The 16,467-nt window shown below is 29.4% G+C and overlaps 1 protein-coding gene and 1 long non-coding RNA gene across 3 annotated transcripts; one reads left to right on the top strand and one right to left on the bottom strand.

The window, feature by feature from the left end:
• Positions 1–4,436: 4,436 nt before the first annotated feature.
• On the bottom strand, positions 4,437–5,894 carry LOC112726978 (uncharacterized). The gene has a single exon (XM_025776559.3). It carries the CDS (start codon positions 5,892–5,894, stop codon positions 4,437–4,439), a length of 1,458 nt encoding a protein of 485 aa, XP_025632344.1.
• Positions 5,895–10,693: 4,799 nt separating this feature from the next.
• Positions 10,694–13,407, top strand: LOC140177288 (uncharacterized). 2 transcript variants are annotated; one of them, XR_011869103.1, is made up of 3 exons: positions 10,703–10,867; positions 11,101–11,229; positions 13,044–13,407. It is a non-coding gene; the product is annotated as an uncharacterized lncRNA (long non-coding RNA). The 2 variants fall into 2 exon arrangements; XR_011869102.1 differs by lacking the exon at positions 11,101–11,229 and having other exon boundaries at positions 10,694–10,867.
• Positions 13,408–16,467: the final 3,060 nt, after the last annotated feature.

Raw genomic sequence — 16,467 nt, 5'->3', positions numbered from 1 at the left:
GGTTTTGTACATAGTGACAACAGTGCTTCTGGTGGTTCTGAGGGTATAGCTATAGCTGCGGGCGACGAGGAGGAGGAGGATCCTAGGATAGAGATAGAGTAGGATGAGGAGATGGACGAGCCTCATGACGATCTTCCGAACGGCCGCATGTAGATATAGTCTGACAGCAGTAGGGGCATTCTTTTGATGATACTCTAGTCTAACATTATCTGTTAGTTAGTCTCTCATTTGTGTTAGTACACCCGAGAGCTAGGAGCAGTAGAGTGGTTAGGCTAGCCTGGGCACCAGCTTAGCGGCTTTTTGTATGGGACAGGCCCTGGGAGTGTCGTGTATATATATTAGCTATGTAGGTTGACGAGGATGTAAACTGACTTGATCTTGCGTAAACGCTACATGTTTTGTTATAGTGTACATGATGTATATTATCAGCTGTGTTTCTATGTTTTTTTATGCTTTCTTTATATTTCTGCCTATGTATGCTTATTCATATTACTTCACCGCTCGCGACGATATAGATTAAACAAAAAAAAAAAGTTACTCGTAAAATTGGCAACGTTTTAACAAGGAACAGGCTCATATATTAAATAATAGTTAATAATTAGGAAGAACAAGTTAGTAACACTTAGCTTGTTGTATGATCATGACATATCGGAAGTTGGGTCGTTACACTGAACCTCCGTATGAACTTGCCACTCAGAACATCGACATACCCACATCAGAAAATCAGAAAACCAGCAACAATATTATTCCAGAAAATTAGCAACAACATCATTTTAAAAAATCAACAACTCAACAACTCAGGATAATAAAAAATGATCAAAATCAGTAATTCAATACTATTAACTCAGCGAATCAAGATCACTAAAATAATAAAACCAGCAACTCAATCAGCATTATTAACAAATGTACAAAAACGAACAAACAAAAATAATTCAAGCAGCAGTGTTTACCGGAGGAAGGGTCGTTGAGCTCGACGGCAACACAGAGAGATCGAGAGCTCAACGGCGACATGGAAAGAGAGCTCGACGGCGATAGAGAGAGAGAGAGCTCTAGGGGTGATCACGGGTATCGGGTACCTGATTACCCATCCAAACCCGAACCGAACTAATTAAATTAGTTTTGAAACCAACGGGTAATCAGGTCCAACCCGAACTAAACCAATGACTCTCTCTAGTAATTAGTTCGGGTAACGGTTCTGGAGGAGTGGAATCCGAACCAACTTGTGGACCCGACCATGTGTTAATTAAATAAAAAAATAAAAATTTAAAATATATATGCCTTTTAATATGTTTGGATTTTAATGTGTTTGGTGTTTAACATGTTTGGATTATTTTTATTGATTTTACATGTTTATTGTATTTACAGAATTTTTAAGATAAAAATTTCATTTTTTTTACTTTTTTTATGAATTTTTGTTTCATCGAGTACCCAATTATCTGAACCGAACCAATCCGTTCTTAATTGGTTTGGTTTGGTTCGGGTACATACACAAAAAAACGTAAATCTGAACCAAATCAAACCAATTATAATTCAATTGGTTCGGTTCTAATTTCACCCCAAACTCGAACCAAGTCGACCCGTTATCACCCCTAAAGCACTCGACGACGACAGAGAGAGACGACGGTGAAGGGAAGAGAAACGATGACAGGCGATGAGCATACCTTCACCTTCCACAAGTGACGGCATAGTTGTCAGAACCGAACCGGTGATCGAACTGGTCAGGCTACTGGGTCACTGGATCACTGGTTCAACCTGTGGGTCACAAATTGAACCGGTTGATCGGTCCTATGTAAATAAAAAATAAAAAAATAGTAAAAAAATTTAAAATTAAAATAAAATACATTTTTCACTAACATTTTAAGAATATTTAGCTATTCTAAAACAATATGGAACATGAACAATAAGTATTTTGTTATTTTTACTCTATCATAAATATTTTTATTTTGTTTTTATACTAAAATAACTATTATTTTCAAATTTTAATAATTTATTAATTAGTTTATATCTATTATACAATTATATACTACAAGTATTTATTAAAAAATAATATTAATAGATATTATATAATTATGAAAAGAAAAAATAAGTGTGTTTATAATTATTATTAAATAAAAATATAATTAATTTAAGAATGAGTGAGTTTATAATTAAAATTAAAATAAATTAAATAGAAGTAAACTATTTGATGAAAGATGTCTATATGTATTATAATTTGTATACATATTAACAAGAAGCATGACAGCTTGGTGGTTGTGAATGACATCTCTCTCATTGAGGAGAGGGGTTTGAATCCCTCCTCAAGCATTTTGAGAAAATTTTAAATTTCAAACGGTTCAGTCGGATCGGCCTTCACCGAGTTTGACCAATTTTCACCAGTTCATGCCGGTTCTTTGCGTTACACGGTTCAAACATCAGACTGGACCGGTATAAGGTTCAGTTCACCTGTTTTCAGGTTGAATCGGTTAGTCTGGTCCGGTTTTAATAATTATAGGCGACGATTCTTGATGCCACCCGGTGGCGATAACACCTCCACCGGTTCGTCGATGAGACCTAGCGATGCGAGGAGATGGGATCCAGGAGAAGAGGATCGGCTATGACGAGGCTGGACGCTGGCTGAGGAGACGAGTTCGTCGGCGACGACGACGCTGGCTAAGGTTTCGTGAAGTGCAGAGAGAAAAGGGCTGGGTTCCGTGGAATTGGTTTCGTGAAGTGTAGAGAGAGAAGGGCTAGGTTCCGTGGTCTTGTGCGTGAGTGAGAGAGAGAGAGAAAATGAGAAAGGGTTTATATATTTTTTTATTTTTTAAAATTGAAAACTGAAAAAAATCGTTCAATTCAAACGGTTCACCAGTTAATCGTCGATTCGACCGATTTTTTATCAGACGGTTTTACACTTCAACCGAACCAATTATGTGACCGGTTAATTCGGTTAAATTAGTCAGTCTGGTTCGATTTTTAGAACAATGGATAAAAGTAAATCTTCCTTCACTTGATGGCAACCATTTTCATGGAGCATGAATGAGTGATATGAACATGGACTTGGATCATCAATTGGACCTTATGCGTGTTTTTTATTCTTATGAGAAGTGTTGGTTTGATCAAGCATTTTCTTGAACAGGAGAAGGTGTTTATGGCATAAAACTTGTTATTGGACCAATTTTGATTCTTATAAAATTCTTTACAATTAACAAACTAATACATAATTAAATTTTTAACTCAATAATATTTGATAATCATCAATTAATTGTTATTAGTTCTTTAAACTCAATTTTAATGGTTATTATTTCGACTAAAAAATTTTAATATAGATTTAATATGTGCCAAATTAAAAATATTATTATTTTTTGTGATTTTTTAAAATTATAAAAATTATTTTAAAAAGAGAAATCAAAGGATGCGATTTGACAAAATCATCATTTAATAATTTTCAACCGTGAAATTCACATATTTGATACATCCCCAACACAACAACATTTTACTCTGACTAAATACTCACACGAGCCTTATTTACTGTCTTTTACGACACAATCTAGCAGCCTACCACTCTCTAAAAGCTCGAGCTTGGATGACTCATGGTCCATCCGGCGAGACCTGGCCTTCTCCAGCCTTTCATTTTATTGGTTTCTCCAGAATATTTTCGAATTTCGAGTGAACAAAGCAAGCATTCTATTAATTAGATTATGGATAGCATAATATACTTGATTTTCATTTATAAAATTTAGTAACTATTAATTGAGTATGTTTAAAATTCTAGAAGCAAAATGATTATAAGGTGAAAATTTAGAGACCAGATTAAGCTCCAGAGGATGCTCCCACAAAAACGCGTAAAACGTCCTTTTGTAAAGATGTATTGTATTATTATTGGACGTATTAATGAATTAGTTATTTTTGCATGTCTTAACAAATTAGAATAAAATCGATTTTTTTTATAACAATAACAATAAATCTAATTTTTTTTAGGAATTTAATTATATTTTTAAATTTTTTAGGATTTAAATATCCGCAAAACAAAAAATTAGAAATATATTTGTCTTTTTATCAAAAAATTTAAAGATATTCGATTTAGATTGTGCAATTAGATCGGATCAAATCGAATCTAATAATTATAATGCAGACAATTGGGTTTATTATTGTTGCTATAATAAACCGATTTTGTTTTTAATTTATTAAAAAATAAATTATTAACTGATTTAATAAAGATGTTCAATAACAACATAACACATGTCTTAAAAAAAAAAGATATTTTTAGTGACTTTATTAAAGTAGTCTCCTAAACGTTATCCATCATAGCATTACACCTCTCATGCAAAATCATAAAAGAAAGGGAGGGAGGGAGGGGTTTACATCACAACATAACAAGATTTCTTATTCTTTTTCTACTACAGGTAGGTGCAAATTAAACCTTATTTTGTGAGTTTGTTATCAGTTTATAACTGAACTTATTTAGGAAATACAGCGTACCATGTCTGGACAGAAGTGAGAAACAATGCCAAGACAGCTGCAAGAAAGGCAATGATAGACCACGGGTTATTGAAGTAAGTGGTGTGTAATTGAGCCCGCCATGTCTTCCATTTATTTCTATAATGCTTATCAATCTGATGCTTGATTTTAATATATTTATCGTTATAGGCCAGGGTACCTGTTTTTGTGGTGCAATTGAACATTTTAGCGGGCAATAAACCCCCTAACTGATTGAAGAGTTTGGCCACTTCTTCATCACTTCCGAGGAAATTCTGAAGGACACCAGCTAATCTGAGCTCCTTCACATCCTCGGCATCATCAATCAGGGAATCCATTAGAAAGAAGTAGGAGCAGCACTGGAAGCTGTTCTGAGAATCAGGAAGCATCTCATATGCAATCATGTTGTAATAGAGATAAGGTGCGACATCGTCAACTACAATCCCTGGAAGCATCAGTTGTCCGCTAAACAAGTTGGAGGTAAAAGATATGTTACCCCATTTCCATTCAGAAGTATTTGCTTTCACCTGAATTCCTACATTTCTAAGATCCCGTATGTTCTTATATATATGCCAAGGATCTTCTTGTCTGAGAGGTAGAGTTTCCACTTTTTCCAATAATCTAGTACGGAAGCTAATAGAGACATCAAGCAGAGAAAGCTTTACCTCAAGTGGTGATGACGTGTAAAACAAGCGAATATAGTCCAGAAGATGAGCTGGTTTACGTTCATCTGACCAAGTGAATAATGAATCTTCTCGATTTCTCCTTGGTAATCCCATGAATAGAAAATTGTAAAATGAGTTGTGCAACTGACTCTCTTGGTCCTTATAGCTTAGAAGCTCCAGTAACTGAATTGGAAGTTGGTTTTCCAACAAAATGGCATCTCTCCATATATACGTCAACTGGTCAAGCTTCACTAGGCCCACCTTTTCTGGATGTCGTTCATCAACAGCATCCATGAAAAACAACAAAGCACATCCATCCACAAACAACATATCAGCCAGCTGCCCATCATTCTTATTATATCGTTGAATAATGTCGTTACTAAACAAATTCTTCAATTCCGGAATCTTTGTTGTTATAGTTTCGTACAGAGACACTATTCGATCATTTGCATTTTCAGATTGTTCTTGATTTTTTTCCCTTAATTTGTCAACATACCGGCGTGCCCAAGTAGTTTTGAGTTGTTGTCCTAGACTGGAAAGAAGCTCATGATAATGAATGGGACCAAACGATATCATCTGTGGTGAACGATACTTATTCAAATTTTTATTAACCAGAAAACCAGGAATTTCTTGAATCCTGGGTTGTGGAGGATGATGTGGCTCTGGCTGTAACTTAAGCAACCTATCAAGCCGGGCATTCAATTCCGTCTTCTTAGGCTGAGGCTGAGGCAGTTCCATTATATTCTCTGCGTTCGAATCCGATGCCTGCTCCATTGTCTAATGCAAATAAATATATGTTAGTATAATAAATACATAATTTAATAAAAAATTGATACGTGAAATATATTCCACATGCATAGATATCTATGAAACACATACATCTCGCTGAATTATCGTATTCGCGTGTCGAACATATTTCGTACAGCATACTCCCCAACACTCGTCCAACACTCGTCCGATATGCGTGTCTGTTATGTCCAACTGTGTCTTAATAAAAAATAAAAAATTCTTCTATGGACACGCTTGAACACACCTAAATATCATGACGTGTCAGCATGTCCAGTCTTATTCTTAACATATATTCTTGAAATAAATTTAGATACAATATATATTATTATTTATTAAAACAAAAAATATTTTAAATACTTGATATAATTAAAATAAGACATTAAAAATAATTAAAAAATTAAAAAATATATTTTAATATCAATAAATATCAAAATATCATTATGATTTATCTAGAAAATACTTTATATTTTATATGTATGCGTGTCCCCGTATCTTATAAGATTTTAAAATTCGTGTGTCGGCATGTCACATGTCGTGTCGTGTCGTGTCTCGTGTCCGTGTCAGTGTCCGTGCATCATAGATAGATATTATATATTTTTTTGAATTAATTATATAAATATTAGGTTATCTTTTTAATTAAGTTTTTGAAACAGAGAATTGAATACATTTTTTAATATTCTAGAAAAATATTTTAGTATGAATATTAAAAAATTAAAATGCTCTTTTATGCTTAAAGTTATTTAATTATATTACAACTTAAAAGTTGAATTTTATTTTAAAATACTAAAATATCCACATAGTTTATTTTAAAAATTCTCTTTTAGCATTAATTTCAAAAAATTAAATATCCTTTAAGCAATAATATTAAAATCACTAAAATAACTTTATAGAATTAATTAAAATACAAAAATTTTTAACAATTAAAAATTCTAATTTAATATTAAAAAGACTAAAATATCCTCTACTTAATTTTTAAAATATCAAAATAATTTTTAGGGTTAATCTTAAAAACACTAAAGTGACCTTTTAGAATAAAATTTATTTAATTGTATTAGAAATATAAATTTAAACTTTTAAAACAACTAAAATACTCTTATAACTAATTTTTAAAAGAACAAAACAAACTCTTAAAGTTAATTTAAAAAAAAAGACTAAAATATCATTATAGAACTAATTCAATGTTTGATTGTATTATAAATTTCATAGTCAAATTTAATTTAAAAGACTAAAATACTTTTTTAGTTTATTTTAAATGATTAATAAAATACCCTTTTAAAAACTCAAATAAAAATAACATTTTATGAAGAATTTAGAAGTATCCATTTCATCATTTGGAACTATTTCCCATCTCTCTCTCCTTTACTATACATCCCTGCATAGAATTTAATAATGGTGCTAATTTACTTTATCTTTTACAATTGATTTAAATGATAGATGTAAGTGAGGTGAAAAAGAAGTGTAGAATATTTTTTTATATATAGGCATATAGAGGCTTCGATCCACTGCTAATGACTTCCTAGTCCGCTTTAGTTTATCCATTCAGAATTGGATATTATATCACAATATCTAATATGGGTACTATATTATTACCCTTTAAAAATATTATATCTCATTCCAAATTGTTGGTTATTAGATTACAATATCTAATATGAATATTATGTCTATAAAAAGGATTGATAATAGGTAACATGTAAATTTTCTTTTTGGCACATTATTGGTGACAATATTTTTAACTTAGAATCTGACTCATATTGTTACTCAAATTTCTCACCAGTAAAATTCTAATACAAATACATACTATGATAGTGTTAATAACAAAAATAAACTTAATAATTGTTACTTTAAAAAGTAACGACACAGGTTAATTTCATTTTTTTTAAGTTATTTTGTCAATGGAAAAATCTTTCAGATATCAATAGTATAGCAAAAGTAATTAAAAATAGCACAAATAGCAAAAGTTATTTTTAACACTGCACCACGCGAGGGATAGTTTGTAAATCCCTCTGTGACAATATATGGATGCAAAATAATAAACCAACAACCTGAAAGAAAGGAATATAATAATGCAACTCAATTAACAAGAAAGAAAGGTATTATGATCCTAAAGTGACCAATATAACAGGCACTGAACGATGAATATGGATGTCATCAATATTATTCTATTCCATTTTCATTTTTCATAACAAAAAAATATCTCTTCTCATTGCTGTTTCTTGCAGAGAAATATAATTTCACAATTTTGTTCTGAGATTATTCATTTTAACAAATGGTATAGTAAAAATGGTGTTTCCAAATAAAAATAAGAAAAAAACTTTAAAATTCAAAGTTTGTTGGGATTACGGCGAAGTTGTTCACGCACAAAAAAAATTAAACTCGGAGAATTAAACTCTCATTAATTTTTTTGGAAAATAATAATTTTTTTAATTTATAATAGAAAAAATGCCCACTACTAAAATGTCATTTTAATTAACCATAAAAGAAATAAAATATCCTTTCTAAAAATGTTGTGAAAAGACTAATGTATCTTTTTTAATATTTTGACAAAAATTAACCTTTAAGGTTAATTTTAAAAATAAAATATTTACATAATTCATTGTAGAAAAAACTAAAGTAACATTTAGTATAATTTGAAAAAGACTAAAATATTTTTGTGTTACATTTTTAACGGTCTAAAAATAGCTAGAAAAATACCAGTTTAACGTTAATTTTAAAATTACTAAAATAACTTTATCTAATTAATAAAGATTACTCAATTATGTTAGGAAATATAAATTTTAATTTTATATTAAAATAACGAAAATATTGTTATAGTTCATTTTTAAAAGAAGACAACAACCTTTTTAAGGTTAATTTTTAAAAGAATAAAATAACCTTATAGCATTAATTAATATTGTTTGATTTCGTGAGAAATTAGACATTATTTGAATTTTATTTTAAAAAAGACTCAAATACACAAAGATCATTTTAGAGACTAAAATATTCTTTTTAGAATTATGTTTTGAAAGTTAAAATATCCTTATAATTTTTTTTAAAAAGACTAAAATAACATTTTAAGGTTAATTTGTAAAACTAAAATATCCTTATATATATTATTAATAAAGGTTATTTGATTGTATTAGAAAATAGAAATCAGAATAAGATTTTAAAAGGACTGAAATACCTTTTAGGGTTAAAGTTGTTTAATTGTATTAAAAACTTGAATTTAATTTTAGAAAGGCTAAAATAAAATAACCTTAGCTTATAGTGAATTTTTAAAAGATTGAATTACCATTTTAAAATTTAGATTGTTTAATTAATTGTACTATAGTTTGAAATATAAATTTTATTTACAAACACTAAAATACTCTCTTAATCATATTAAAAAAAAAAAAACAAATGCCCTTTTAGGATTAATTGTAAGAAATTAAAATACCAATTTTGTATTAAAGTTGTTTAGTTGTATTATAATTTCAGAAGTATGAATTTGACTTAGTAAAACTAAACTACTCCTGTAGTTATTAATTTTAAGAGATTAAATTTAGGATAAGTTAAAAAAAAAAAAAAAAAAACTAAAATTCCCTTTAGTGTTTAGTTGTATTAGAAATTTGACTTTTTATTTTAAAAAAAGGAAAAAACAATATAACCTTTTTGTGAATTTAAAAATATGAAAATAACCTTTATTTCATACAAACACACAAATATTAGCATCACAACGACCTACCAAAGTACTTTAATATCATAATTATTATTGACTTCAGATTATAAATTAAATTTAAATTTAAATTTTTTTCCTGCAATATTTCGTTATACAAAAGAAAATTAATAATGTGCACATCTTTCATTTTAATTAATCTTCCTACTACTCTACTACTTTATTGGTGAGGATGGCAGCTAATAATATTAATAAGTTAGTTTCAACATTTTGTTGCAATTTTATGCACACATCTTAAATATGAGTTTGTATAGGAACAATATATGCTTGCATAGAAACATTTTAATTTCGGGTGTTATTTTTTTTATTATCGTCGGTTAATGAGTTGGTGCATGTATAAGGTGAAATTCGAACTTTTAACACAGTAACACTTACTTAAACAGACTAATAAATTAACTATTAGACCAACTCAACTTGATTAATTTCGGATGTTCGTTATTATATAGAAAAATGATCACGTATTCGTGTCATCCTGTGTACGATTGCAGAACTTCATGTTCTTGTGTACTATCAAGTTTCCAACAATATTTTTGTCTTCTAGTGAGTTTTGGAATTACCATATTAATCCTTGAAGTAGATATGAAATTATACAATTGGCCAACATTCCCATTTCAAATATTTGTGGCTTAATTAGTGGCCTAATTTTGACTTATTCAAAGTATATAAGAGTAGGTGATAGAAAGGCTCAACATTCCCATTTGTAATATAGAGTATTTGAAAATATTTTGATTGTTATGTAAATTTAAAAACAATTATTTTACATATTAATATTATTATAGAGCAGTAATTGAATATGTTAAGAAACTAATACCGATAAAATTAAACAATTTGTTAATAGGAAAGAAATTATGTAAATCCCGTTAAATTAGTGAATAATTAATTAATAACTTAGTTTTTAATAAAAAAAATTAGAAATACGAATATTATATTAAATTAGGATAGAGCTCATCGAAACAAAAATTTTGACACTAATTTTAAAAAAATGGTCTAAAATTAAATCGAACAGACCAAATCGATTGAACTGGATCTAAACCGGACTCGTAAGCCCAACCGACCCAGCTCATTTAAGTGAGCACGGTTACCTTTCTTCTTCAATTCAGCAAAACGCTGAAAGTCACCAAACAGGGAGAAGAAGGAAGAAACCCCCAACGTTTACGGTAAACTTCAACTTGCCGTAACTCCTCCGTCCGAGCTCCGATCGCCGCATCGTTTGTGGCCATGCGACCACCGCGTTGAGCTCTACATTTTTACTAGAACAATTTCATAGGTAACCTGCTATTTTACCTCAGCCTCTTCTTCCCCAATTTTTGGAAAATTAAGTGGAGATATTGAATTTCTTTACTCTTTGATGTTTTAGGATCCAATTAGCTTGAAAAAAATATTTACTCTTACTTATGTGAAGCTTAGGTAAGGTGAGGATATAATAATTTTATCTAAATATTCTGAATTGATGTTTTTGGGAATTAAATTGGGTATATATGTGTTATGAATGTGTATTAGGTTGTGAATAAATAATTGAAACTGAAAATTGTGAATACCGGAACTTGGAGGAAGCTGTTTAGTTGAGGTTTTGGGGCTATGATTGGTTTTAATAAATTGCCTTGGTCATTACGAGGAAAATCGGCTAAGGTATGGTTTAGGTTTCTTGCATTTAATATATAATGTTCTGTGAAAATTTAGGCTAGATGACCGTAGGATAGGTTGGAAAGCATGTGTATATATATATTGTTAGTATCTTGTGAAAAAACATGTTTGGCTTGGTCTTGGTTGATTAATTGATGGTTTGGAAAAATATTGATTTGAGGTATATTTGTTGTGGTGGTTGTTGTGATGATAAGGAAGGCCATATTGTATTATAAGCCTAGGTTTTGTAAACTATGGTTCTTGGTTGGTTTTGGTTGATGGATTTGAATACTGTAAGTGTATTTTTGTCAATTTGAGGTAGGTTTATTGTGTTGATTATTAAAAGAATGAGAGAGGGGTATATTGTATTGAAGAATGCAGGTTTAGAGGTGAAAGGAATGGAATTATTGAATGAAAATGAAGTTTGGAATTGTTTGCAAAACTTTGGTTTTGGACTGAACTTCGGCAGGCTATAACTTGGCTTCCGGAACTCCAAATTGATTTCAACTTGTCTTAAATGAAAATTTGGTTCATGAAGTTTATGTCGTTCGAAAAATGGAAGAAAAATTATTTAAAATGACTGAATTATGTCCGTCAGAAATTTTGGTGTGGATTATGTAATGTTGCTGGTGAGATTTCCATGATTGTGCATCACTCTGGTTAATCCTTTTTTTTAAAAGAACGTCCGTCCACGCGTACGCGTGGCATGGATTTCTGGCGATGCGTACGCGACTGGTCCCATGCATAAGCATAAGGAGCTAACAAGTATGTCCTCGCGTACGCGTAACATGAAGTTTTCACCTATGCGTACACATGACAAGGGACGCGCACGCGAGCTGCACCTCTACACACCCACGCGTACGCGTGCGCCACGCGTACGCATGCCCCCTATTTCAGCAAACAAAGTTTTCAGAATCTTAAACCCTATTTCAAACTTCTAAACCCCTATCTTCATTTCTTTAATCATAAATGGTAGTATTAAACCTGATAATCAGATGAAGCTAGAAAATGGGAATAACTTGGAGGTGAAGTAAAGCTGAAAAGTGATGAATTGATTATGGTATGTTATAGATGATCATGTATGATACTTGGCTTGATAATCAAATGAATGATCATTTATGATACTTGGCTTGAATGATTAAATGATCTGAGATACGAGATTTTCTGGGTAAAGTACCGTGGCTTGCAACCATGTATACCAGGTTGAAACTCGATACTCTATTGACCCTACGACGTAAGGGTGACCAGGCACTTATAAATTCTCGAGAATGTTAACCCCATTGAGCAATATTGATTATTTGAGAAAAAAAAAGCTATGCATAGACTCTTGGAGATGCACGTCGAAGGACAGTCTAAGGTTTTCGGACTTGTCGGGTTAGCTGGATAACTGACAGATGAACCTCATCAGCCATAGGTCAGGCATGCATCATATGCATACTACTTGAATTACTTGTTTGTACATTAACTGGGTGTGCCTAAGTGTACTTGCCATGTTAAATGTATATTTGTTACCTGCAATATTTGTAACCTTTTTGTGCTTGCCTTTATCTGTTTATTTGTCATGAAATGCTGACGAAGATGGAGGTATGGAGGAATAGCAGTATGGGACTTAGATTTATGATTAAGTTAAGTTACGCTTAGATACTCTTAGAAAACCACCTTTTATGGCTTCTGTTTAATACTTTAAGCTCTATAAATTTGAGTGTCGGCATTCTAGGATTGCCTCTGACATTCCCAGGACCTTATATATTATGTGTGTGGCACCTTTACCATACTGAGAACCTTTGGTTCTCACCCCATACTATGTTGTTGTTTTTCAGATGCAGGTCGAGAGGCATCTCGTTAGGCGTCTGGACTCCTGAAGCGAAGTAGTTACTGGGTTATTTTGTAGTGCAGTGATGTATATATATATGTACTTAGCTTTCTCTCCGCATAACTCGTTCTTTTGAGCCTCTTAGAGGTTTATGGAGAGACAGAATTTTTGTTTATGTACATTTTGGGTTTTGGATATGTGTGTGTATGTGTTCTCCGGCTAGTCTTGGCTTCGCGGGCGGAGTTAGGAGCTTGTTACTTTGTATCTTTGACCCTCTGTTCCTATTTTTGGTTACTTTATACTTAACAAGCTATAGCTTTCTTAGTATGCAAGATAACTCGTTTCTTGGGCATTGCGCTTTTATTTCGCTATTTTTATTTCCTCTATTCTTCAAGGCTCCTAGTATATTATAATCTTTCTGCTATTATATGTATACATTTTATTCGATAGGTCATAATATCACACACCACCTCTATTTTACAGCTTAAGGGTAAAACTCAGTGTGGTAAGGTGTTACAAATTAAGAATAATTAGAGTAGATATTTATATAATATACAAAAACATTCTATTCAATCTGTATTTATAAAATATTTTAAATTTATTTTATTAATTTATTTAATTTGTATTAATTTTATTTTATTGCAAAAATATTCTTGAATAATTATTGGAGATAGAAGATAAAAAAATATAATTATAAAAAAAGTGTTAAATTTAAATATGACTATATATATATATATATATATATATATATATATATATATATATATATATATATATATATATATATATGAGTAAATAGTCAAATTAGTCCTTAAAAGATCATTCGTTCTTTAAATTAGTCACCGAAAGATTTTTTTAATCAAATTCGTCTTTTAAAGATTTTAAATTAGTCATATTAGTCTCTTGGTCACTTCCATTCCTAACGACGTCAACTTTTGTTGATGTTATATGTTAAGTAACATCAAAACATACATCTAATAGTTCTAATTGACTATTAACATAATTAGTTTATGAAATTAAATCAAATCAACCTCAAATTGAAGGATTTCAATGGCTCAAATTTTCTCCTCAATTAGATTTTTATATGATATAATTTCATAAACGTATTATATTAATAGTCAACTAAGATTTATAGGTAGGTGTGTGTTAGGGTGTCATTTAACGTGTCACATTAGCACATTTTGATATCATCAATTAAAAAATTAACGGAAGGACTAACATGACTAATTTAATATCTTTAAAGGACGAATTTGATTAAAAAAATTTTCTGAGAACTAATTTAAAGAATGAGTAATCTTTTAGGGACTAATTTGACCTTTTATATATATATTGTTCTCAAAATTATTTTTCTTTGTACTTTATTTTCTTTATTTGTCTTGTTAGTTTATTATTATTTTATTGTTTTAAATTATAATTTGAAATTAAGTGCTATTTTTTTTAAAGTAATATATTTAAATTATATTCTCTTATTACGTTGTTTTAGTTATTTTGTATTTTTAAATTTGTTAAATTTTCTTTATATATTTCTTCTTAATATATCCATATATGTGAGAAATTTTAGGGGTCAATAATTATTAGTACCTTTTGTCATTATTTAACTAGTATAATTACTAAATTATTTTTAACAAATAAATTTTATTAATTTATGTGTACAAATTTTAAAAAATATAAGTGCAAACGATATTAATTCATGTGTACTAAATTCTAATAAATAAGAGAATATTCCAATTTTAGTTATTTTATTTGCAATTATGTTATTGTATATTGTAACATGTTGATTTTATTAATTATATATAAATTTTAAGTAATAACACCACTTTCTCTTAATTATACTTTTTTTATTTTATCTTCTTTCAAATTTATTCCCGATAAATTATTCAAGAATATTTATATAATAAAATAAAAGTAATACAAATTAAATAAATTAATAAATAATAAAATTAAAAAATTTTAAAAATATGAATTGAATAGATTTTTGTTGTATAGCATGAATATCTATCTTAATTATACTTAATTTTGTTTTTATTAAAAATTTATTTAACTTTATCAGTATGAATTTCTTAATATATTCAATTATTTTCCTGTAATAATATTAAAATATAAAATAATTGTTTCGAAATTTACGTGAAAATGAAAATATTTTTAAAAACTTTATATTATAATAGAAATGTTGAGCTGTTTCATCATTTATCTGTGTAGTTAATATTTTTTTACCAAAATTTTTTATTTCATGGCATTACACAAAAGTTGGAGCCCATTTAAGTGAAAGCAACAAAAATGTAATTAAAAGGCTCAATACTAAATCAGCTAAAGCAACTTTAGTATACAAAACAGTTATTTTCCAATTGGTTTGGGCAAGCAACAGAAATTTGAATCATTATAAACTGACCAGAGTATGAATCGATTGCATGCTCAGCGTGAGTTCTTGCAGGTGCTATCCACATCAAGAATTTTTTATTAATCTAAGTCATTTACATTTTTTAAAGTATATCTGAAAAGTTCTAAATAGTAAAATCAAATGTTCTGATCAAGTACAATGCAACACTTGAATATTTTTCTATTATATATCTTACTTAGCACAAGAGAGTATTAAAACACTCAGGCTGAATTTGGTTTTCGAAACTAGTGAGATTAAACCAGAGATAGGAACTTCAAAGAGTGAAAATATAAAGATTTGAAATTCTTAAATAAAAATTGAAATTTTAATAATATCTTTTTAAAAAATATTTTTATTTAATTTTTTAATTTTAAATTTATCATTTAATTTTTATATTTATCTTAAAAAAAAAATAATACTAAAACATAACTCAATTTAGTACATTTTACGCTATACATATAATACAAAAATTTAATTTGGTCTATGTTTCTCGGTTTTAAGTTTTCTTTTAAATACAGTCTTAATTCATAATAGGTATTTTTTGGTGACTTAAAAGAAACATTAAATAACAAGTATTTATACATATATATATGGTCTTTTTGCAATTAAGCAACATTAAATAAATATATATTTCTAAGTTTTAATATAATTAACCACCCTTAATCCTAAAAGTATGTAATTAAAGTAGCATATAAGGATTAGTTGAAGTTGATGAATGGGTGGCTAGCTGACCTTAATTACCACGAGAGAGGGTGAAGTCCTTAGCTTCGTAATGCAAACCAACCTGCCCAAAAACAAAGAAACAAGAAACTAAAGGGATTCTGATTAGCAGTAGGAGAATAGTGAATAAAGTTTGTATACATCTGCTTCTAACGAAACCTGTCAAATTTATTCTCATTTCGCATTCCACTATTTATTACTAACCTCTAAACATTTATCATTTATTTTTACTATGTGATATTCAACTACCACTGTCCTTGCGGTTTTTAATTTTTTATTATTTAATTATTTACTCAAATAAATAAATTTATAGAATTTTATGTTTTTAAATATT

This window comes from Arachis hypogaea, chromosome 12 (assembly GCF_003086295.3).
Source record: "Arachis hypogaea cultivar Tifrunner chromosome 12, arahy.Tifrunner.gnm2.J5K5, whole genome shotgun sequence".
Lineage (NCBI taxonomy): Eukaryota > Viridiplantae > Streptophyta > Magnoliopsida > Fabales > Fabaceae > Arachis > Arachis hypogaea.
The sequence above is the reverse complement of the archived record's forward strand: the minus strand, read 5'-3'. Positions and strand labels throughout refer to the sequence as shown.

Bases quoted from the DNA above. Each gene is read 5' to 3' on its own strand.
- LOC112726978 (XM_025776559.3), bottom strand. From the start codon at position 5,894: ATGGAGCAGGCATCGGATTCGAACGCAGAGAATATAATGGAACTGCCT.